Source organism: Hippopotamus amphibius, chromosome 4 (assembly GCF_030028045.1).
Source record: "Hippopotamus amphibius kiboko isolate mHipAmp2 chromosome 4, mHipAmp2.hap2, whole genome shotgun sequence".
NCBI classification, from domain to species: Eukaryota; Metazoa; Chordata; class Mammalia; order Artiodactyla; family Hippopotamidae; genus Hippopotamus; species Hippopotamus amphibius.
Window position 1 is genome coordinate 162,682,696 of NC_080189.1, and position 24,731 is coordinate 162,707,426.

General features: G+C 42.1%; 1 protein-coding gene across 1 annotated transcript; it reads right to left on the minus strand.

Moving 5' to 3' along the window:
- Positions 1-92: 92 nt before the first annotated feature.
- VIPAS39 (VPS33B interacting protein, apical-basolateral polarity regulator, spe-39 homolog) lies at positions 93-24,708 on the minus strand. Its single transcript, XM_057731483.1, has 20 exons — positions 24,572-24,708; positions 21,025-21,117; positions 20,294-20,396; positions 17,902-18,045; positions 16,755-16,793; positions 16,333-16,397; positions 15,554-15,610; positions 12,522-12,614; positions 11,698-11,731; positions 11,124-11,226; positions 9,317-9,344; positions 7,877-7,950; positions 6,172-6,247; positions 5,591-5,725; positions 4,916-4,957; positions 4,507-4,596; positions 3,012-3,098; positions 2,346-2,435; positions 1,835-1,939; positions 93-1,095 (listed from the first exon to the last, which is right to left on the minus strand). Exons 2-20 carry the CDS (start codon positions 21,115-21,117, stop codon positions 1,075-1,077), a joined length of 1,479 nt encoding a protein of 492 aa, XP_057587466.1. The 5' UTR covers positions 24,572-24,708; the 3' UTR covers positions 93-1,074.
- Positions 24,709-24,731: the final 23 nt, after the last annotated feature.

Here is a 24,731-nt window from a genome sequence, read left to right on the forward strand (position 1 = left end):
GCAGTCACTGAGGCAGGTTGATAGTGGTCCCGAGAGACAGGGCAATTATTTCACTGTTCTGCACAAAATAATTGGGAGGGAAAGAGAAGGCACCAGAAAGAAACAGCTTTATTAGAAGTCTAGGCATGTCTGGGAAACCCAGTTCAGTCACAGAGAAGAAAGGCTAACATTGGTACAGGAATGCAGGAAACTGGCATCACAGAATATCCTCTTGAAAACCAACCATGAAACTAAAATCTCCATCTTAGTAGCCTAACAGAAAAGTTGGTAAGTTTAGCCCTGGTGAAACTTGTGGAAGCTCCTAGTGAAATAATGATATTTGTGCAGAAAAGGAGAGCTTGCTCCAACAATGCTGAATCTGAGCTCCGTATAACGTTAGGGGTCTGGGAGGGAGAAGCAGAAGAAAGGTAAGGGGGATGCTCTACCTCCCACACAAGGCCACCTCAGGGTGCAGGCGAGAGAGGAACCACCGTTTGTGTACAAAGGGAAGACCAGGGCAGCAGAGGGACGCTGGCCATCTGTGTCATACAGTCTGGTATGAGGGTGCGTCCAACAGGTCCTGGCAACACTGACAGCCCTTCCTGAGGCCCCTTGGGAGACAGCCATTCTGGTTCTGTTCAGACTTCCTTCAGAGCAGAACAGCCAATGTCCAGCACCAAGTCCAGGGTCATAATTAGCTGAGGGGAATGGAGTGGCCACCCTATGACACCTGTACCTCTCAGTCTAGGAGACTTCCTTTCTGGAGCAGTCACTTTCCGCAGACCAAGAGAGATCCTGCCCAATATGGGCCCAATCTAGAAATTATTCCCACCTTCACATGAGCACCAGGTGGAGAGAGTGTCTCTCATGAGGCAAAGCTTTAGATCTTGGCCCTGAGATGACGGCCCCTGGTTAGAAGATCAGTCTGAAGCTGCCAGTGCCCAGGCGCTGGTCTCTGTCCCACGAGTAGCAGGCACTGCCTGTTGACGATGGGCCCAAGCAATACGATGCTGTAACTCTCCAAAGAAGAGTGCTCTCTACTTTCACAGGCAGGAAAGGGAGAAATGAGGCAGGTTTTAAGGGAGCTGATGCCACTTAATTCTTCCATCGAATTTGCTGTGGGAAAAACAAATGATGATCAGTTTTCACTGGTCCCTACAGCTAGGCAGAGGGAATTTAATAAAACAAGGCCCATAGCTAGGTAATATAAGGAAGGATTGGGGGGGGGGGGGTTGAGAAACAAATTTTTCTAATGTGGGGGGGAGTTCATTTATTCAGAGATAGATTAAACACCTGTTCTGTATCTTACAAGAGGCCTGATTGAGGGCATTAATTCTGATTCTGCCCTCCTCAGGACAAAGATTCACTAGCTTTAGCTTGTGGTAGGTTCCAAAATATCTAACAGGGACCTAAGCTCCACATGAACAATAAGCTCAGCAATTTCATGCTATAAGAGATGAGTCAGCTGTGTTCCCCAACAGCTGAAATCTACTTCACCCACTTCTTTTTTCCAACAGGTAAGTCACATCCAGCCCCAGGGAACTATACAGTTTGGATATTCTGAATCTGTAACATTTGTTTTTATACTCCCAGTAGTTAGTCCTTCCTACCTGCTAGGTTTAACAATGATCAGAGTACTAAAATTAAGTGTCAGCCAAGGTCCCAACATCACCCTTATGTCATCCCACATCTCAGGAGTGATTTCTGCTGTTCTAAGCAGTGCTTCTGCCTTGTAGGCCCATAGGAGACCCTTTTCAAGAGACCCACAGGCTTGGCTGACAGCAATCCCATCCAGGCCTTGGGAATATATACTCGATGCTACTCTGTGAACCGTCTACTGGCAGCAGCTGCTCACCGGGCTGCTGAGAACGGCATCAATCTTCTCCTCCTCAGCAGATCCTTTATCCACCTTGCTCCTGTATGCGAGCAACTGCTGACGATCCTTCAGGTCCCGGCAGGTCTATCACCAAAACAAGACAACAATAAAAACTCCAGTCAGCTGTCTCTAGAAGGGCCTTGTTCTTTTCTCACTCCCATTTTGAGGCAAGGTTCAAGCAGAAGCCAGGCAGCTCCAGTGGGAAGACAGTGGGGTCAAGCACCCACCGGACTTCATGCTGAAGAGAATCCCACAGAGTTACACAGCTTGATTCAGTTCTATGAATTCTCCGAGTGCAATGAATTTATAAAAGCAGAGAGAAACCAGTCAGAGGGCTGGGAAGATCATACAGGAGTGCTGGTCTCCAAACTAACTCTTGCCAGACCACTTTATCCACTGACAGAAGAACCTCAGGATCTAGGACTTGAGACTATAATCTCCCACTCTCCACTGAGGTCTAACTCAGGGTTCTCATTTCTTAGGGACTCACGTCAATGACGACATCATGACACTTGAACTTGGTAGCTAAGTTCAACTTTGTGTCCACATCTTCCACCAGATTGACATACTCCTGTAATATCTGTGAAAAGAAGTACTTGTGATTAATGATTCCCAAATGTATTAAACCCAGAGCTCTGAAAGGTAGAAAAAAAAAATCCTGAAGAAGGAAAAGAGTCAGTATCCGCTAGCCACCATTCCCGTCATCAACCACAGGACTAGCTCTGCAACGGGAAATGAAGGAGACTCTGCAGTACTTCCACGTTCCCCCAGGAAAGAAGGAAAGGGCCCATTCCTCCTTATCCCAGAGCTAGAAACCCAGGCCAGCAACAGGTGTGCCCTGGATCTGACCCTGTGCTGCACCTCTTGCTCCTTGATGTCCTTTCTCATTAAGTTCTCTTTTCACATCATTTGAATAGTATGTCAGTACTCCACCCGGGCTAAACACAGTAGGTGCTCCTCAGAGAGGGTAGTCTGGGATTATTTCTAAAGGGCAGAGGAGAACTTCCTTCCCTTCCTTATGTCAAGGTGCAATACAGCCATTATGTTGCCTTTAAGATAAGACCAAAGCAGGTCAAGTCTCCCATTGCTGAGCAGTAAGAGGTTGAAAGTTAGGTCTCCCAGAAGACCCTGTACTCTTCTCTCTAAGGGCCATTACCTGGACAGGGGCACTGTTCTTGTGCAAAATTTCCACAACCCGATGGAAGCCAATGGGTGCTCTCTTCTTGGTGTAGCCCAGCCAGTTCTGAAAAAGGAAGATGGGGCAGCCGTGGGTATGCCAGACATGAATGATTCAACACACTCGGAGCTAATCTCCCTACATTTTATGGTCAGACTAGAATAACATGGTGATGAGTGTGGATGGATGGGAGGCTGGGGGAGAGAGAAATGAAGACAGATAAGAGTTTCAAAAAAGTCAAGGGGGCTTCCCAGGTGGTGCAGTGGTTAAGAATCCACCTGCCAATGCAGGGAACATGGGTTTGATCCCTGCTCCAGGAAGATCCCACATGCCGCAAAGCAACTAAGCCCATGCGCCGTAACTACTGAGCCTGAGTGCCACAACTACTGAAGCCCATGTGCCTAGAGCCCGTGCTCCACAACAAGAGAAGCCACCACAATGAGCAGCCTGTGTACCACAATGAAGAGTAGCCCCCGCTTGCCACAACTAGAGAAAGCTCATGTGCAGCAACGAAGAGCCAATGCAGCCAATAAATAAATAAATAAATTTATTAAAAAAAAAAGTCAAGGAACTCAGGAGGTTGGAAAAGAGAGGTATGAAACAAGTTCTTAGATCTATAGGTATGAATGCAGAAAAAAGTCTGTGAAATATAGCTAAATGAAATAAGCAATTTACTTAATACTTGTAGTATGAACTTATCTGGGTAGAATAATCCTACCCTTTACATCTTTATATTTATATAAATATTTGTTTGCAAATTCATGAGGAAAGGTCTGGAGAGCCACCTGTCAAACTTTCACAGTGCTCGCCTTGAGGAAGGGACTGAGAAAGGAGCAGGTGGACAGCGGAGGAGGAACTTCACTCTTCACTCTCTACACTTTCATAGCATGTTTGACTTGGTATTGCTTTGGCATGTACTGCTTTGGTAGTTAATGTAGCTAATTAAATAACTAACAAAGGGGGGAAACAGAAAGCTGTCGAACCCATAATGGAAAAATGGATGTTTAAATGTGAACTAACAGAGACCTGACAACTAAATGTAATGCCAGATCCCGCACTGGATCCTGACAGCAAACAAAAACAAACACAAACAAAAGACAGCTCTAAACAACTAATTTATGTGTATGGTAATATTCTTATTCTAATGTTAAATTTCTTGAGAATGATAATATTGTGGTTACAAATGAGATAAATGCTTAAGTAATTAAAGGAAAAGTATCATGAGGTCTACAACTTACTTTCAAATACTTTAGCAAAAGGAAAAAGCGGATGGCAAAAATGTGAACAATGAGTGAAGCAGGTGAAGACTATTAACTATTCTTTCAGCTTTTCTTTAGGTTTCAAACTGTGGAAAATAAAAAACTGAAGGAAACATGTCAACCAGTAACTAGAACTCAAGACTCCCAGGAGGTGTGGGATAACAAGACAGTATCTCCAAGGCACCAGCAGCACGGAACAGCCCCAGGGCACCCACCTTGGTGGTAAAGAGGGCATCGACGTCATGCCAGGCCCGAAGCTTGGCGCGAGCAGCCAGGGCTGTCAGCACATACTGTTTGTCTGGGATCTAGAGAGCAGAGGCCAGGGGAAATTAAGGGGAAGTAGAAACACATCAGGGGAGGTGCTTGAGAATTCTGGGAAGATAGGCAAAAATATTCCCTGGTGTTGATTCTGCCCCTTAAAATCCACAAATCTCTCAGGTTTCAAGCCCCAGCACTGCTGCAGACCGTTTGGTTAGGGACTTCTCTCACTTCCCACAAACTCACTCCATTCTCCCCTTAACCTCAGATGTTAAGGGACTTACTGTGCAAGATTACAAAGCAACATCCACTCCCCGTAGTTACCCTGATACTACTTTTACCAAACACTGACTAATTTATATCTACCTTAAACGTCTTCTTCAGGTTGACCGGACTGCTGAATGTCCCCTAGGATGATAGTGGAGAAGGAATTTTAGTGTTACAGACTTTCTCAAATACCACCAATCTCTCATTTTCTTTTCCATTACCGAGACACGCTACATTTCACTCCGTAACCATTTAAACCCGGAAATTAATTTAAGAAAAAAGCTCCATCAGGTCTACCTGGGTATCACCACAGCCCAGCTGAAGCAGACTGGATTCACAGGTGTGGTGTGTCTCCCAATTTTATGCTAATCCCGTGACCATTATGATCATGTCCACCTATGGTCATTAAATTCACATCTCTTCAAAAAAAATGTTTAAAGTACCCACAAATAACTACCCCCTGCTGCTCTTCTCTATATTGCACGAATTCATTTGAAACTATGGACCTTTGAGCAGAGACTGCTATGGGAGCAGCACTGGTGGGGCAGAACGTGCTCTACTGCACGCCAGCTCACTGGAAGCCATGCGAACCCTTACAGACCTCTTTTCCCACCTTGGCTCACCCCTGCTGAGAGCCAGCAAGGCTTCCCAGGTGGATTGCCGAGAACTACGCGCACCCGTCGTGAATAAGATACACTGAAATACCGGCTTTGAGATATGCTCCTCTAGTACAGTGAGAATGTGCGGGGACTTTCTTTCACATTTTGCCTGTACCTCAGCCTCCGTGTAGTGGTAGAAACAGGAGTAGAAAAGCGTCGTCACTAATGGCATGTTGAGGATGGAAGCTTTGCGGGGGTGCTTCCGGAAGATCTCAGTCTGTCCTGCTGATTCTAGATGTCGATCATTTGCCTGTGGTGGAGTGAGCCAAGTGAAAAAAAGAATCAATGTCCATGGAGTAGAGGCAGGAGAAAAGTGTTTACTACTACAGCAGTTGTGCTTCCTACCCTGGAAAGAGGCGAAGAAAGAAAAAGAAAGAAATTGCCTAGGATAGCCCAGAAGAGCTTAAAATCCAGAAGATGATGACAGGTCAAAGTTGGATGGAGGAAGACCAGAGAAGTAGTGAAGAAGTGGAGTTCTGGGATGAAAAGCAAATAATTCCAGGTTCACAGCAAGTGAGAAGAAAAAGGATGCCTGGAGACAATGGAGGGAAGGCTACCATGTAGAGAGAGAAAATGAAAGGCTCTTAGAAAACGTAACAGGAAATGGCGTATGTGGGCAGAGCAGAAGTCTCTTAGCTGCTGAACGGCACTGAGCTTCGGCACTGAAGCAGAAAGTGTAGAGACGAGGAGTCTAACCTCGATAATGATCTGACGTTCCAGGAGTGTGTAGTGGTCTTGTATGTGCGCAGAATCTTCTGCTGAAAACGGCAAACTGGGAGAGGGCGAGAAGGTTAGTACCTCACACTCTACTCAAACAGGAAACACACCCAAGTAAACCCAATCACCACTGTAAGCATAAGAGGCTCATGGGGCTTCACAAATCTGATCTCAGTTCACCTTTAGAACATCCCTGAAAGGCAGAGAGAAAGCAGAAAATAGAGGAGACTTTTGGCTGGGATTTTATATTCAAGGTTGTGCCAATTCGAGAGGGAGCCTGAAAGTCCATGAAATATATACAGTCACTGGTGATTGTGCTGAGGAATGAATCAGAATCTCCTCACTGTGGGAGCTGGAATGTTTGATGCACGAGTCACTTAGCTAGTGAGTGTGCCTAGCCAGCTGCCCATCATCCACATCCCAGTGAAGCACAGTGGTTCCTGTCATTGCTTAATGTCAATGCTTAACTCTCCTTAAGGGGCACTTACATTTGTTAGCCATGTTTTAATGCAGAATGATAAGGTAAGATCAAGTTACACAGCATGGTGGTATATTTGTAGATTGGTAAAGATCTCAAAGCTCTACATAATATCACAGGTCCCATCTTCGACACTACATTATATTTTTACACATCAAAAAGTTGAAGCACAAATAGTGTCTTGCCTAAAAGCCATATGATAAGTCAATGGGTAAGACCAGGAATAGAAGCCAGATTTTAAACTCCCAGTTCTCAGACCTTCCTTCAGAAAGTAGTGCCTTGTTCCCCTACCCTATACCACTCACTCCAGGAAGAATTCAGAAATTCAATTACACTATCCCAGATAAGTGTGAGCCCCAGACAATTTTTAGAAGAGATAAAGAGGACAGCAAAAGGTTCCAGTTACTTCACTATTCTTACTTCTCACTTTGTTTACCTGAGGCCATATGACACATCAACTCAGTAGCCGATAACGTTAAAATTAAGGATTATATTGACATAAACAAATTTCTAAACGTGAAACCTGGAAATCACATCACATGAGGGATGACTAAAACAACTGTGAGCACTGAACCTCGAGCAAGGTCTCCTGGGTAGACTCCACACCTGCCTTGAAAGATATAGGGAAGCAAGTTTCAGCTCAATATAAGGAAGCACTTTCCAATAATGAAGGCTGTCTGACAATAAAATAAGCTGCTTCCAAGAGCAGTGTGTGCTGCATCACTGGGAGAATAATATGTGGGGCTGATTTTTACAGGCACTTCTATTCTGGATGGAAGCTGGACTCAATCAGTAGTTCTTGGACTGTGGGGGTTCAAGGATGAGTAACACTGAAAATAGTATAATAAGGTAAAATGTTGCCAACTTTTTCTTTTAATATATAAGTTCATGCAAAAAAATTACAACCCATTTTTCTACCAGAAACAATGTGGAGGAGGAGAGAAAAAAAATCCCAGAATAAAAGACAGCCTTTCAAATTAAATAAATTTACCTTTACGAGAAAACTCTCTACATTCTCTTTATTTTTCTCAACTTCTCACCTATCAGAGAAAACTCTGTGGGTGACTAGGGTTTGGAACCACTGAGCGAGACAATCTTTAATGATGCAACCTTTCCCTGCAACCATCTCTCCCTTTTACCCTTGTTTAGTCTCTCATTGCTCTGTTTAAGAGTATTTACAGTTAAAAACATATCTCCCCCACTTACCCAATGCAGGTCTTAAGAAATTCTTTTCGTTTCTCAGGGTCCTGAATGTTCAAGTGCTCTCGATAATGGGTTAGCTACAAAAAACAGAGAAAGGCTTTGAGCTGTTTCTTTTCCTCAGAAGGGCAAGGTAGCTCTGTACAGATTTTCCGCACTTGAAAACTTAACCTGTCATTACCAGAGGTTCCTCGGGGAACAGACTTGGGGGGCGGGGAGGGGGTGGAGAGCAAAAATGATTCAAAATTATCATCTCTAACTGCATTATCCAATACAGTAGCCACTAGCCACCAGTTTCAAGGAAAAGTCGTTCTTAGGAAATCTTCATATTCTAGGAGGACAAACTAAAAGCAGACTATCAGCTTTGCCAATTCCAAAGTTCCCAAGGTTGAAAAACAAATTTATATACTATAGCATGCATGATAAATCACCTTCAATTCAAACATAACAGAGGATATGAAGAGAATATGAAAGTTTTAGACAAAAATGAGTTATGCAAAAAATTTATTTTCACTGATTAATCAAACTTCAAAATAATAAACTTTATAAGAATGCTATTTGAAGAAAATTCCTTATATTTGAATCTCTAGAAATTAAATATGTAAACAAAGTTTTTCAAAGTGATTACGACAGATTCCTAATCATTCTGAGTAGATTAAGATAAAGGGTTTTTGAGATTTTCCCATGCCTTGACTGTTAAGTACAAGTTCCTCTTACAAAATGTGACTGAAAAACATTTTCCTGAATTATATTCTGTTGCGCAAAGAAGGTAAAAATATATCACCACCAATGTGGGGTACGGCAACTAAAAGAATAATCCTGACATTGATGGCACTGTGAAATTCTTCCCCCTGCGCATTGTAGATGTCCAGCTTTTTAAATGGATCATTGAAGTTTTAATAATACATTACATTTTTTATGAAATTTCAGATTTATTTTTGTATTCCACAAGTTTCTTCTCTAATGGTGAAAATCTGTCCAAAACTAATTTTAACACTTGGTCACTGAGCTTTCAGACAAAATGTGTTTTGGGTGCACCACCAGCAACTTGACCTATCTTCCTTCTAGACCTGTATCTGGTTACTTATCCCTCTTTGCTTTCAATATTGTCTTTATTATTAGAAGCCAAAACCCCAAAGCGCCTACAAACCAAGAATTGAAAACTACTAGAAATTAAGAGACAAATTTCAAATTGACCAGGCCAGTTTTCATTCAGTTATTAAAAAAAAATTTTTTTATTCATAAGCCCAATCTAAAGAGCATATAAAAAGAAACAAAACAGTACATCCTTTGGATTGTTTTCAGGCCTCCCAGATGCCTCTCTCTCCTGGATATAATCAATACCAAAGGAAAGGAAATATTCAATCAGTTTGGGATCTTGGAGGCTGGGTTTTGGCTTAGACCTCTGTTAAAGAGGCCCCCAACTGAAACAAAGGCCACACTTACCGCAAGCTCTTCTGTTCTATCTAGGAACCTGAGGAGAAGCAGAAGGGAGCAGGGCATTTATATCTATTGATGTGTGGCAGTACAACCTCACAAAATAGGAAGACTGCTCTAGAAGAAACACAATTCAAACTCATTTGCCTGCATACATAAGATAAGCCCTTCTCTTTGTAAACTTTCTACCATCAGCAACCCCTTGAGAACATGTGGCGGATCAGGTATCATTGGTCTCCCATCTATCTAGCTGAGCAAAGAGCAAGGACAAGAAGACACTGCAGGGCACTAATAATTCTGTAATGTTAACAGATCTGACAGAAAGGCTCAGAGCCTCTGCAAAACCTTAGCCCACAGTAGTCTTCTGGGTTTTTTTTTAAAAGATGAAAACACTCTCCTCTGTCAGTACAATCTTGGAAAGAGATTGCCTACACTGTCCTCTGCTGTCTTCATGTATGGCATACAATGTGTTTTGTCTCTCCCCAAAGGTGGTAAGGCCTTGGAGAACAAGGACTTTTGTCTTCTGATTCTTTCTTACTCTGAATGGACCACTCTAATTAACATCACTACTTTGGCACAGAGGTGATGCTTAATAAAGCCTTGTTGACTAGGAGGGAAGGAAGGAAGTAAAAAGGAAGGGAGGAAGGGAGGGAAAGAGGGAGGGAGAAAAGGAGGAAGGATGGGAGAGAGGGAGGAAAGGGTGGCGGGAACAGCCTGTCTCAATGAACATGTCTTCTGCAAATTCTTGGCTAACCATCTGTAATCTTGACCCTGACCAGGTGGCCTGCTTTCCTCACCTTAGTTTTGGGGCAGCTCATCACTGTGCTGAAGCCACTGGCTAAATGGAGTTACCTTGGGCCACATGTCCGCCTAAAGAAAGATTCCAACCCCTTCCCTGCTAGTAAAGAAAGGACATAATATACCTATGTTTTAATCTAAGGGTGAGAAATAGTCCTTACCAATTGAAATGAGACAGGGAAGTAAAACATGATATAAGACAGCTGCCCCTGCCATGCTCCCCTAACCACCTCCCACCCCGGGCCCCCAGGAGATATGCCTACCTCTTGCCTCTCTACCTATCAGAATCCTACCTAGTCTCACAAGCCCAACTCAATTCCTAATCACTTCCATGAGGCTCTCCTCAGATATCCTGATTGAAAATTATATTTGCTTCTTCTGCTCTTCCACTGTACTTCTCACTGGCATCACTGGGGACCAAGTAATAAAAGATACCTTTATCCTGGATCTTTTCTAAGAAAATAATAAATATTAATATTATAGACTAGGCATTATGACGAGTGCTTTACACACACGAACTCTTTTCATCTTCATCATAACTTGTGGGGTAAGTATCATCATCTCCATTTTACAGATGTGAAAACTGATGCTTAGAGAGGCTGAGTACCGTGCTCAAGGTCACACTATGAACTAAGTGGTGGAGACAATATTCAATGCAGGTGCTTGACTCCAGAGCCTGGTTCTTAACCACCTGCTATAAGGTCACTTGATCACAGGTTGTGGTGCATTATTACTTATCCCATCATGTCTTTTTTTCTCTTTTTTCTTTCTTTGGCCACACTGCATGGCTTGCGGGATCCTAGTTCCCCAACCAGGGACTGAACCCCGGCTATAGCAGTGAAAGCACCAAGTCCTAATCACTAGACCATCAAGGAATTCCCCCATCAAGTTTCAATATATTGTCTAATAAGTGTTTCCAGAAAAAAGGGACAGTGCCTTCTCTTTCTTTGTATTATCGCCCGGAGTGCTTTGAACAAAGTACTTAACAAATTTTATAGACCAGATGATCAATGCTTACCTTAAGAGGTCTAAAAGCAGCTTTTGATCCCCTATCTCCTTAAGGAAGTGAATGAGATGTCGCAGGGCAACCTGCCGCACCTCCAGCTCTCGGAAGAGGATCTCTGGCAGGCAGGAAGAAGGAGTTAGATGGGAAAAGATTCAAGCCTATTCCTCAGTGGGAAATTGGTCTCCTTACTCACACATTCCAAACGTGATCTCCTCAAAGTCCACTGGAAGCTAGGAATGATATTCTATGGTGTCCATCCCTATGGCTCAACCCACCAACAACACACTCCATGGTCCAGGAAAATGCTTAGCCTTTGTGTTAGCTTTCAGTTCTCACCAACCCAAACAGCAGGCACTGAGCATGGACTTTCACTTCCTCAAACCAGTAAATGGAGGGGTTTTGTGGTTACTGTAGGTATCACCCTAAAGGATGAACAACTGCCCTCAGGGTGTGATGTGTACTCAAAAGTCTCAGGCCACCCCAGCTGTCCCTAAAGTAGACTTGATGCTGAAAGCCACAATGCCATTCTCCTTTCAAATGGAGCAGACATCTTACTGACTGAAGATTTCCCTCAAACTACACTCACCTTTGCTCAATGTCCTCTTCAGGAAGATCAGAACCTAGAGGAAAAAAAAGAGAACCAGGAATCAATTATCCTGTGTAACCTTCCAAACACAAGATCCCACCTGAGCACCCAATGCCTAGGAATGAGGCAGCAATTCATTATGAATCTTTGCAGGTCTGGACAACAGGTTTCTCTATGTGACGGAAGGACAGGTGATAGACATGTGGAATGAGCTGTGTCTTGGGAGTCCACATACCCGTGCCCCTACTGGAGAGAAACACCTCCCTCCCTCTGTGAAAGGCTGCTCTCACATCTCTCCTCCTTCAGATTATTTTTGAGAACACAAAGTAGCCAACCTACTGCTTCTGGGTCATTATCAAGAGTGCCTCACACAATGAATGTCCTGCCAGCTAAACCTCAGAACACATACTTCTGAGAATCTTCCACTTTAAGAGGAAATCCAGAGCCTCTACTTGACATTAAAGTTTATCCTGTGGATAATGAACAAGGACATACTGTATAGCACGGAGAACTATACTCAATATTTTGTAATAACCTATGAGAGAAAAGAATCTTGAAAAGAATATATACATATATATATATAACAGAATTTAAAAAAGAATATACATATATATAACAGTCTGAAAAAGAATATATATATAACAGAATCTGAAAAAGAATATATATATAACAGAATCATTTTGCTATACATCTGAAATTAACACAGCACTGTAAGTCAAGTATATTTTAAGCAAATAAAAAAATTTTTTAAAAATCTACCCTGGTTTGACTTTCAGAAATTAATGACAACAATAATTAAACAACAAAGAAAACCCACAACTCACTGCAGTAATGACGTTTCCATCATGCATGCATACTGCTTCTTCTAGGAGCTGCAGCTTGTCCTGTAAGGAGCGGAATCTTTCCAATGAGCAGACCTGGCAGAATAAGAACAGAATTGGTGTGCAAGGAAGAAGACCACTTCCTATATTCCTCTGTCACTAGATCTGAAGAATGGGTGAGAATGAACTAAAGTGTCCACAAGGAGAACCTCTTTATTTTTACACAACGGCCCCCAGCACTCTATGAGGTAGGAGGTTCCCACCACACCTTCCCTAGTTCAGCCTTATGCCCTAGAAGATGCTAATGTCCTGATGAAGTCTTGCCAAAGTCAACGGGTAGAGAGCTCATTTGTTCTCTTTTCCTTTTTTTTTCTCTTTTTTTAATCTGGTTTTTTTTTTTTCTGTTTGGTTGGTTCTTTTTCAAACCCATGTGTTGAGGGCTGACTTTCAATAGACTGCAGCAAGGGAACTGCTCTGCTACTAATAAAATCCTGACCCAGAAGCAGGCCGTGTAGGAATGGCTCAGGACCAGGATCCCCAGGAACGCGTGATGCATGACGAGCGAGGCAGAGGCCGCCTTTCTGGCCGTGCCCCAGGTCCCAGGACAAAGGGCTCTCTGTACATGATCCTGGTCCCGACGTGTGGTGGGGTGTGCCATGCCACCAGGGGTGTGCATGGTGGCCTGCTGGCGGGGGACCAGCTGTCTGAGACTGTCTCTTTTTTTTTTTTTTAAGAACTTTTATTGAGATACAATTGACATACAATAAACTGCATATATCTAAAGTGTACAATTTGATAGACTGTCTCTTCTTAACAAGGCATAATTTACATAGAATAAAATCTACCCTATTTAAGTGTACAGTTCAGTGAGTTTTGAGAAGTAAATAATTCTATGTAATTACTACCACAATCAAGATACAGAACATTTCCATCACTCCAAAAGGTTCCCTTGCCCACTCTGACATCAATACCCTTCTCCCATCCCTAGCCCCTAACAACCACTCATCTGTTTTCAGTCACTAAAGTTCTGCCTTTTCTAGAATTTCAGAAAAACAGAGTCATACAATATGTACTCTTTTGTATCTGGCTTCTTTCACTCAATATAATGTTTCTGAGATGAAACTATATGTTGTGGTGTTAGTAGTTCACTCCTATTTACTGGTGAGTAGTTTTCCACTGTATGGGCATACCACAATTTTTTAATCCATTTACTTACTGATGGATATTTGGGTTATTTCTACGTTAGGGGCTATAATAAATAAAGCCCTATGAACATCTGTGTACAAGTCTTTGTATGGACATATTTTCATTTCTCTTGGATTGTAAGTGTCTAGTAGTGAAACTAAACGTGTTTCTAATTTTATAAGAAACTGTCAGACTATGTTCCAAAGTAGTTTTACCATTTTACCTTCCTGCTTACAGTGTATGAGAGTTCTAGCTGCTCCACATCCTCCCAATGCTTGGTATGATCAGTATTTTTAAATTTAGCCATTATAGTGGCTGTATAGTGGTATCTCAGTTTTAATTCACGTTTTCTTGATAAATGATAACACTGAGGATCTTTTCAAGTGCTTATTGGCTATTCACGTATCTTTTTTGGGATATAACGGTCAAATCTTGAGCCAATTTTTAAATTGGACTGTTTATCTTATTACTGAAGATAATTCATTATTTTCATATATATATATTCTGCATAAAAACCCTTTATAACATATGTATTTTCCAAGTATTTTCTCCCAGCTATGGTCTTTGTGCGTGTGTTTTTTTAATTTACTATATTTTATTTATTTATTTATTGGCTGTGTTGGGTCTTCATCGCTGCACAGGGGCTTTCTCTAGTTGCAGCAAGCAGGGGCTACTCTTTGCTGTAGTGCGCGGGCTCCTCATTGCTGTGGAGCATGGGCTCTAGGCACGTGGACTTCAGTAGTTGCAGCACACGGGCTCAATAGTTGCAGCTCATGGGCTCTAGAGCGCAGGCTCCATAGTTGTGGCACACGGGCTTAGTTGCTCCATGGCATGTGGGATCTTCCTGGGGCAGGGATCGAATCCATGTCCCCTGCATTGGCAGGCGGACTCTTAACCACTGCGCCACCTAGGAAGCCCATCTTTTTGTGTTTTTAACAGTGTTTTCAAAGAATAAAAGTTTTTAATTTTGGTGAAGTCCATTTTATCAATTTTTCCTTTTTTGTTTGATGGTTTTTGGTTACTCAGGTAATAAGTCTTTGCCTAACCCAAAGTCACAAAGGTTTTCACCTAAATTTTCTTCTAGTTTTATAGTTTTAGCACTTACTTGACATTTAGGTCTACGATTCATTTTGATCCATTAATTTTTATGATGTCAATTCTCCCAAAATTAATCTAGATTCAATGAGACCCCAGTCAAAATCCCAGTAGCTCTTTTGTAGACACTGACAAGCTGACAGTAAAATCTATATGGAAATACAAAGGACTTAGAATAGCTGAAATAATTTTGGAAGAGAAGACTAAAGTTGAAGAACTTATATTACCTGATTTCAAGATTTACTACAAAGCTACAATAATCAAGGCCTTGGTAATGGCATAAGGATAGACCAATCAATCAATCAACCAGAACAGAGTCCAAAAAGAGACCTACACATATATGGTCAATTAATTTTCGACAAAGGCACCAAACTGATTGAATGGGGAAAGGATGGTCTTTTCAACAAACAGTGCTGGAACACATGGAGAACTATATGGGGAAAAAAACGAACGTCAGTTTTTACCTCATACCATATACAACAGTTAACTCACATGGATCACAGACCTAACAGGAAAGGTTGTTCTCACTCTCAAAGGTACTACTTTTTCCTCTCATCCATCACTCTTTTCCCACTTCCCCATCAAAGCAACACTAAAACCCTGGAGAATTAGAAATTTTGCAGCTAACTTGCCATCTTAGTGGATTGATGTTCCTCCTGAAAACCACTTCATTTAACAAATGCAACTGAAGAGAAAGGTCAAGCTGCCCAGCTTCAAAAAAAACCCCACAAGAATCCTCTCCCCGGTGGCCTTACCTTGCCCTTCCGGAGGCGTCGCACTGTGTCGCTGGGGCTCCAATCATTGCTGTAATCCTGGAATATTAGCAACGCATGAATCCCAGGAAGTGAAGGGATCAAAATTATCAGTGTGCCAGCTCTTCATCTCAAACTCACAGTCTTAGTCCCCAAAGGGAAAATATTTTGTGGAAGGAAATGGATGAAAAAACAAGAAGAACTGGGATGACCTTGCTCTGAGTTTCTTAAGGAGCTAGAACAGAAACAATACAGGCAGCAGTTGGATCATAGAGGGAATGGATCGACTAACAAAACCAGCAACGCTATGTGTAAGTGGTTCAGGATTTCAACCCCGATGCAGTTTGGGGACTCTAATTAATGGCTTTGCTGACAGAGGGAAAGACAGAAACATGTTCCTTTTTTGGACCCTATGAGATTATTTCTTCCTTTTGAATCGACTTGCTTTTTTATGTGCTTCATGGAAATATGAGCTCCACGAAGCTTCCAGACCACAGTGATGATCAAAAGTTTCAAAGTACAACCTAAAAAAAGGCAGCATAATGGGTAAGAAATGTGCACCAGGACTGAATCAGAAGATAGAGATTTTGAATCCAAGTTCTACAATTTAACTAGCTGTGAGACTCCAGGCAAGCTCTAATGTTTAGAAATCCAGTTTTCTTACCTATAAAAGGGGTTTAAAAGAATACCTGCTCAAAGATTTGGGAAAATCCAGCAAGAAGACATAGGTCAAAGCTCATTAAACTGTATGAAGTGTCACACCAGTGTAGAATATAACTCACCCTATACTCCCCCTTGGGTCTCCCCAGCTCTGGAGCATAGCTCTTGGCAGGTGTGTCCGACAGAGCTGAAAAAGAACAGGCAACTGATTCAGAAGGACCCCATCTCCTGCCATTCCTTTCCTCTACTGCTTCCTTCTCACATTTTTTTTTTGACCTGTGGGCTCCCAAGGCATCTTTATGGATAAACCCAGAGTAGATCTCAATTCCTCCCCAAAGACAGCATCCCTAGAAGTTACCCCTTGCCCCTGTAGCCAGAATGGTCTCAACCTCCTTACTCAGCATCAGAAAATTTCTCTAATAATAATGATAGATTCAGAAGAAATGTCATCATCTAATTATCACTTGTCCCCATGACTCCCCAGATTGTACCCCAGATCAGTAACATCTCCCACAGTAATCAAAAGAAGAGGGTCAATGCCTACCATCAGAGAGGGACTGGAAACTTCCAGGTCTAGTTCTTCCTAAAGGTGAAGAACACATAAGGCCAACAGTTCAAGTCAGAGCCATTAAGACTCAGTTAAGGATGCAGTGCATACGGAACATTTATCATACAGTATGAGAACTTAAGGCTTAAAAAAGTTTTCATTCAACTTCAGAAATTTGAGGTGCCACAAAAAAAAGGCACTGAGGAACGTTTTCTAAAATTGTGGTAAAATACACGTAACATAAACTTTACCATTTTTAAGTACACAGTTCAATGGTACTGAGTACATCCACAATGTACAATCATCACTACTATCCATCTCCAGAACTTTCTCATCACCCTAAACTGAGACTCTGTACCCATTAAACAATAACTTCCATTCCTCCTTTACTCTCATCCCCTGGCCACCACTATTCTACTTTCTATCTCTATGAATCTGACTATTCTAGGTATCTCATAGAAATGGAATCATACAGTATTTGTCCTTGTATACGCCTGGCTTAATTCACTTGGCATAATCTCCTCAAGGTTCACCCATGTTGTAGCATGTATCAGATTTTGATCCTGTTAAAGGATGAATAATATTTCATTGCATATATATACATGCCACATTTTGCTTATTCATTCATCAGTCAATGGACATTTGCATTGTTTCCATACTTTGGCTATTCTGAATAATGGATTATGAACAATGGTATATAAATATCTTTTCAAGTCCCTGCTTTGAATTCTTTTTGGTATATACCCACAAGTGGACTGTTGGATCATATGGTAATTCTGTGTTTAACTTTTTGAGGAACTGCCAAAATGTCTTCCACAGTGGCTGTACCATTTTACATTCCCACCAGCAGTGCATAAGGATTCCCAACAGAAATGCACAGGGGTAAGGAGGAATTCTAACCCAGGCAAATTTCTTCAGTACCCGTCACAGGGCTAATGTCAATTTTGTTCACCATGTTCTAGAAACCCAGTCCAACCCCTCTGAATTTCCCTCATTTCTCCCCCTCCTGATCCCCAACTGCCAGCTCCAAAGATTTTTATCCTTCAATAATCTTTTTCTTACAGAGTAAATGAAAATTATAGCCTCAGGGGTTTTTTTGAAAAAAAGAAAAGGACTCCCTGTCCCTTTAACCATCACTCTTTACCTCTAAAAAAGCTGCTCAGGGAGTAGGTAGAAGCAGGCTTGGGTAGTTGTGCACAGGAAGAGAAGCTGTTTCGGTTCTTTAGCTGTTCTCGCTCATGGTTTGACCCACTATTACCAGCAGTCTCTTTGATGGACCATGAGATACCTGCGAGATAGTAAGACCTACATCAGTCATTCTCATCCAAGATAATGCCTGGACATCCAGCATTCCAATAAACTTTTCATCAGAGGCCCTGGTCCCTTGTCAACATGAACTTAAAAAACTGGGGCAGCAAGAAAGGACAGAATCAAATACACCAATCAACAGAAAAAAGCGGCAAAGAAACTGAATAAATGGATCACAGAAAAGGAAATACAAGTGGCTATTAAACATATGAAAAGATGTTCAACCTCATTCTTTTTTTTAAAAATAAATTTACTTATTTATTTATTTATTGGCTGTGTTGGGTCTTCATTGCTGCACACGGGCTTTCTCTAGTTGCAGCAAGCAGGGGCTACTCTTCATTGTGGTGCACAGGCTCCTCATTGTGGTGACTTCTCTTGCTATGGAGCATGGGCTCAACAGCTGTGGCTCCTGGGCTCTAGAGCGCAGGCTCAATAGTTTGTGTGCATGGGCTTAGTTGCTCTGCGGCATGTGGGATCTTCCTGGAGCGGGGATTGAACCCGTGTTCCCTGCACTGACAGGCGGATTCTTAACCACTACGCCACCTAGGAAGTCCAGCTCAACCTCATTCTTAATGAGGGAATTACACAAATTAAAAGTACACTGAGCCCTCCGACTACAGGACACCTGGATGCTTAGCCTGAGGCCAACGCCACTAGGACCGTGGCGGCAGGGAGAGGGGCTCTACTCTCATCTTTCAATAAAACTGTTTGCCTAATGTAAAAAAAAGTATAGAGGGACTTCCCTGGTTGCTCAGTGGTTAACAATCTGTCTGCCAATGTAGGGGATATGGGTTCGATCCTTGGTCCAGGAAGATCCCACATGCCACAGAGCAACTAAGCCCAAAAGACACAACTACTGAGCCTGTGCTCCTAGAGCCCGTGATCTGCAACAAGAGATGCCACCACAATGAGAAGCCCGCTCACCGCAATGAAGAGTAGTCCCCACTCTCGGCAACTAGAGAAAAGCCTGTGCACAGCAACAAAGACCCTACACAGCCAAAAAACAAATAAATTTATTTAAAAACAATAAAAAAGTACACCGAGATATCACTGGCCCCTATAAGATTGGCAAAGACCCAGAAGTTCGATAATGCCCTGTGTTGCCAAGGCTGTGGGGAAATAGGAACATTCTGACGTTGCTGGTGGGAGTGCAAATTGGTGCAACTCCCGTGGAAGGCAACTTGGCAATATCTAACCAACACAGATGCAAATACCCTCTGCCAGTAATTCCACTCTAGGAATTGATCTTTCGGATACTCTTATATGGACAAAATACAAGGTTATTGACAGCAATATAAACAACAATTGGAAACAATCTAAAGTTCATCAACAGTGGACTGGTTAAATAAATTATGAGAAATTCATACAATGTATACTACGCTGCTATTTTTAAAAAGGGAGAGGCAGAATGAGAAAGCTTTATGTACTGATATGGAAAGATCTTCAAGCTATACTGTCAAGTGAAAAGAGCAGGGTATAACGTATGCTACTGCTGGTGTAAAACAGGGAGTAAATATATTCTTATGTGTATTTCCAAATGCAAAAAGAATCTTTAGATGAATACAAAGGAAGCAAACAACAGCTGTTGTATTTTGGGAGGGCAAGGCCTGAGAACTGAGCAGATGCATGACAGTGTGGGAGGGAAACTCTTCACTGTACACCTTAAATACTTTTTACTTTTTAAATCCTGTGACAGTACTTCCTATTTTTGAAAAAAACCTTTTAAAATATGCTTAAAAGTCAGATGGACTGTGCAAAGGTGTTAAGTGGTGTTATAGAACAGCTAGGCAGTGAGACCTGGTGGCTAAGGAAGTCAGTTCTGCCAGCCAGTTATGAGCATTTAAGTCAGCAGTTTCCAAATATGACTGCATATCAGAAGCATCTGAAGTGCTTATTATCAACTGAGACCCACCCCCACCCCACCCCCATCCCCAAGACCTACTGAAGCAGAGTCTCTGGAGTGAAGCCTAGAAATCTAATTGTAACAAGCACCCCAAATAAGTCTGAAACAGCCGGCCAAGCATTAGTCTTAGGATAGCAGGCCTAGAGAACCATATGGAAACTACTGCTGTATTTCCCCAAGTACCTTCTCCTGGGTTAAATTTCCAGATGTATGCTCTTCTGAAAAAGGTTTAACCTCATTCCCTTTCCCGACAAGTATTGAGGAGACTTCATTAGTGGTAAGAACCCTGAATAATTAATCCTTTCCTAGGACCTCGTCTACTTACTTCCCACAGGTTCCCCGCTCCAGCTGACTCTCTCCAGGTCCTCCTCCTCATCATCATCCACGAAGTCTCGAAGGCTATTCACTGCCCGCTTGGATTCCTTTAACTGCAGACAGACATAAGGCAGGACACTCAGGCAGTCACCACTTCTCACCTCTCTCTCTGACAGCCAAGAAGGCTGAGGAACTGGGACTTGAAGATGGCCAACATTTTCACCCTCTGCAATCAAAAGCCTAGCCTGCTAGACATTTGCCAAGAAAACAAATTGCTTTTTAGCCAACACTGGAATCCAGTGGCAAAAAGTTAGGAGGAACCGAAGCCACTTTTGAATTCTAATCATTTTCCTGGTATTGACTTGCTTTGTAGTGAGTTTATGAATCTCTCCAAAAATGAATCTGCTTCCCCATTTGTAAAATAGACACAATAAAGACAAAACTTCCAATCCATTCATTCTTCAAAAATAATAAATTATATCACACAATAAAAGACTTAGGTGTTTTTCAGGGAGAAAAAAACCTGAAAGAAATGAATCACCTTAAGAATGTAAAGGAAGAAGGGCAGAGAGTTGGTTTTTACAATCCCTCTTTTCTCAGGGTTCTTTCCCATGAAGATTTTTCTAAAGATCTGACTGAAAACATTTCTAAGCTTAATGAAGGCAGGTTACCGAGGATGCAAGGGGAAGGGTACACAGTGGAAGAGGGTGAGATCTTCAGCAATTGTTCATGGAAACCTACCTGTGAGAGCTCATCATCTTCGTCATCAAAGGTGAAAGCCTTGAACTTGGAGCTATTCCAATACTCCTCCTCATCACCTTTTGTCCGATTCATCTGGAGTGAAAGGAAGATAGATGTATGTCCCTCTCTGGATTCCCCTCAAAAGAGCTCCAAAAGCTTTAGGGTCATACAAACTCCCCACAGTAATCAGGGATGTATGAAAGTGTCTAGTAAAGCAAATACTAAACATGCCATATAAAACCAGATCCTTGGGTCTCCAATCAATCCATATTTTTGGTCCTCTGATTACCCATAAGTAGTCATTCATTCCTAGAGCAGCTACTTTGTTCACAGCACTCTCTCAGCTGCTCTCTCAGGTGTTACAAGGGATATCTGAAGTGCAAAACATAGTTCCTCTATGAAGAACCCTACAACAGAGCTCAGGTATTCAGCATAGGTATGTATAAATAGCGCAAAGCGGGCAAGTGTTAAAAGAATGCATCATGAACTTTGCTGAATATATAAGATCAATCAAAGCATGAACAAGACACATAATAACTGCATTCAGGTACTCAGCATGTAACTGCTGAGTGCCATCTCTGAGGCACTATGCTAGGCTCTGGGAATACTACAGAAAATAAAACTGACAGATATCTTGCTCTCACATGTACTTGTTAAAAGCCTGAAGGCAAGGAAGCAATTAAAGGAAATTATCCTGCTTGTATCTTCAAATCATGATTAATTTATTAGCAAGTATTGGCCAAAATTTGGGAAATGAGGGAATGGCCAAAAAAGGAAGTATATAAAGAATCAGTCAAAACACAACAAGTCTCTCTCATAACTACTCTAAAATGAGATTTCACCCTGAAAAAAAGTTTTGCCTTAGAATTACAAACTGAAGGACTTCCCTGGTGGTCCAGTGGTAAAGAATCCACCTTGCAATGCAGGGGATGCGAGTTTAATCCCTGGTCGGGGAACTAAGATCCCACATACTGCAGGGCAACTAAGCCTGCATGCCTTAAACTACAGAGCCCACGTGCTCTGGAGCCTGTGCACCACACCTAGAGAGAGAAAACCCACACGCCACAACCAGAGAGAAGTCTGTGCACTGCAATGAAGAGCCCGCCTGTGACAACAAAAGATCTCGTGCTGCAACGAAGATCCTGCGTGCTGCAACTAAGACCCAACGCAGCCAAAAATAAATAAATAAATATTTAATAAAAAATTACAAACTGAACTATCAATGCCAACTGGATTAGAGTGAAAACTGATGTAAACCAAGAACCCGGTACCAAAACTTCCACAGCACTAAAAATAACTCCAAAGGCTTCAGAGTGTCAAATTCTAAAAGATCAATTTGCTTTTTCTTTTATTTCAATAGCACCTTTCTCAATAAAAGCTTAAGAAACATCATGGCAGCCCCACTGAGGCTCCAATGGCCCTTAACATACTCTGCTCTCACTTACTGTGTTTTCAGATCTAGGGACGGCAAAGCTAGGGTGAGAAGTTTTTACTGTCTGATCCTTTCCCACGGTAGACATCACTAATTGATTCCTACTGAACCCAGATATGGCTTAAAAAATCCTTTTGTATATTTAATCCAGGGAGTCAAAATCAAATAAAAAAGCTAGCAGATGTAAAAAGGAATGAAACTGGGACATTTGTAAAGACATGGATGGACCTAGAGACTGTCATACAGAGTGAATTGAGTCAGAAAGAGAAAAACAAATATCGTATATTAACACATATATGCGGAATATAGAAAAATGGTACAAAGCAACTGGTCTGCAAGGCAGAAATAGAGACACAGATGTAGAGAACAAACATATGGACACCAAGTGGGGAAAGCGGGGAGGGTTGGGGGGAATGAATTGGGAGATTGGGATTGCCATATATACATTACTAATAAGGAAAAAAATACCAAATTGTACACTCTAAATATATGCAGTTTATTTTATGTTAACTGTATCTCAATAAAAGTTCTGAAAAAAAAAAAAGCTGGCAGAAACAATAAAATGATCCCTTATATTGGAACGAGCATAGGCTTTGTAGTCAGGCAGACTTGAATTCAAATGTCGCTTCTCCAATTCTGAGCAAACTGGGTAAATATTGATAATTTTACTTCTTAGCCTTGGAGAAAGTGATATTCCACCTCACAGGGTTGCAGTGAAGAATAAACAAGAGTCAAGAAACAGCTAACAAAGTGCCTAGTATAAAGTAAATACTAAATGTTAGTTCTTTTTAGTATAGGATATCTTCTGCCATCTTTCTGTCTTGGCCATCTGCAAAATTAATTTGGGCATACCAACAGAAACCTACTTTGTAAGACTGTTGTGAGGCTTAAATCAGTTAATACGTGTAAAGCACATGTGCTGACACAAAATTAATGTTCAGTATTAATTTTTATTATTGATAGATCGCTATCTTGGAAAAAGCTAGAAAAATATTTCAAAACATTCCTAAAGCTTAAAAAAATTCTGATACAAAAATTCTCAGTAGCCATCACAAACAATGAAGGTGTGCGTACAGCAGATGTCTCTGGTACAGGTGCCGGTTTATAAAGCACTCCGTAATCCTCAGAACAACCCTGTAAGGTAGGCCTGGCAGATTCCATTCACTGATGAGGGAAATGAGGCACAAAAGGATTAAGAATCAAAATATTAAGCTAAAGCTATATGCTCCTATAATCCAGGTTTTCTGTCTCCTGGGTCCCTTCCGCTCTGATTTGCATGGTCCTTTTATCACTCTAGGGAAAAAGAAGGCAGATCATTACTACAGTAAATAAATACCTGTAAATATCTACGGATAGGCATAGAATATGTCTAACAAACCCGATAATCCACCAGAGGATTTCTGGAATCTTTTTTAACTATGCAACAGCAGTGGACACTTGACACTAATCTGTACTTCTAGCGCCAAGTCAGAACCTAGATTTACTTAGCAAATAAAAAGACAACGACTTAATGGTTCTAGAATTTATAAAGCAACCAGGTACAATTTTAAGAGGGGCTGAGAAAGGTGCTTCAACATGATTTAAAATACTTCAAAGGCTTATCCTTGTCACTTGTTTACTGAGATCCCACCATATAGGGTAGTAGATCCGAGGGAAGAAACACGACAAAGGAAAACGATTCAGCCAAAACTCTCTGCAACCAACACGCTCCCTGCCTAGTGCACTCCAAGAAACCAGTCTCTGAGAAGTTAGATTCGAATTCATTTATCATCTTTCGAACCAGGCCTACACAGGTGAGGCTACGAACTGAGACGAGGAAATATGGGTTAAACTAGGAAGACTGCTGGCGAAAGTCCAGGAAACACGGACCTACCGCAGTGGCCAGAGCCCAGAACCCTGGTACAGTAAATGCTCGTTCAAAATCAGCTGTCCAGGCTCACCCGCAGCCCCAACCCCGAATGTACACCGGCTCCCAGCCCAGGGGTCGCCGGGGCTGGAGTAAGACTCAGGCCCGGGAGGTCTAAGGACGCCTCAGAGAACAGGGGGAAGGGATATGGATGCAGAGAGGCTGGACGTGGCCAGATATGAGGCCCAAGGGGTTTGGGACACCCTCACCTCTTTCCACACCGAGCCCTCCCTCTCTGGTCAGCGCCACACTCCTCCGCCGCTGGACTCAACCTTTCTAGACAGGCTCTGCGGCATAGAAAAGGGGCGGAAGAGGAGAGTCCCGGCGAGAAGCGACAGCCGGTCGAGGCGCGAACCATGGGTCAAGAAA

Bases quoted from the DNA above. Each gene is read 5' to 3' on its own strand.
- VIPAS39 (XM_057731483.1), bottom strand. From the start codon at position 21,117: ATGAATCGGACAAAAGGTGATGAGGAGGAGTATTGGAATAGCTCCAAG. The intron at 20,397-21,024 runs GTAGGTTTCCAT...GTCTGTCTGCAG, and splicing joins AAGATGATGAGCTCTCACAG to TTAAAGGAATCCAAGCGGGC. The intron at 9,345-11,123 runs GTAAGCATTGAT...GCTTCTCCTCAG, and splicing joins CTGCTTTTAGACCTCTTAAG to GTTCCTAGATAGAACAGAAG.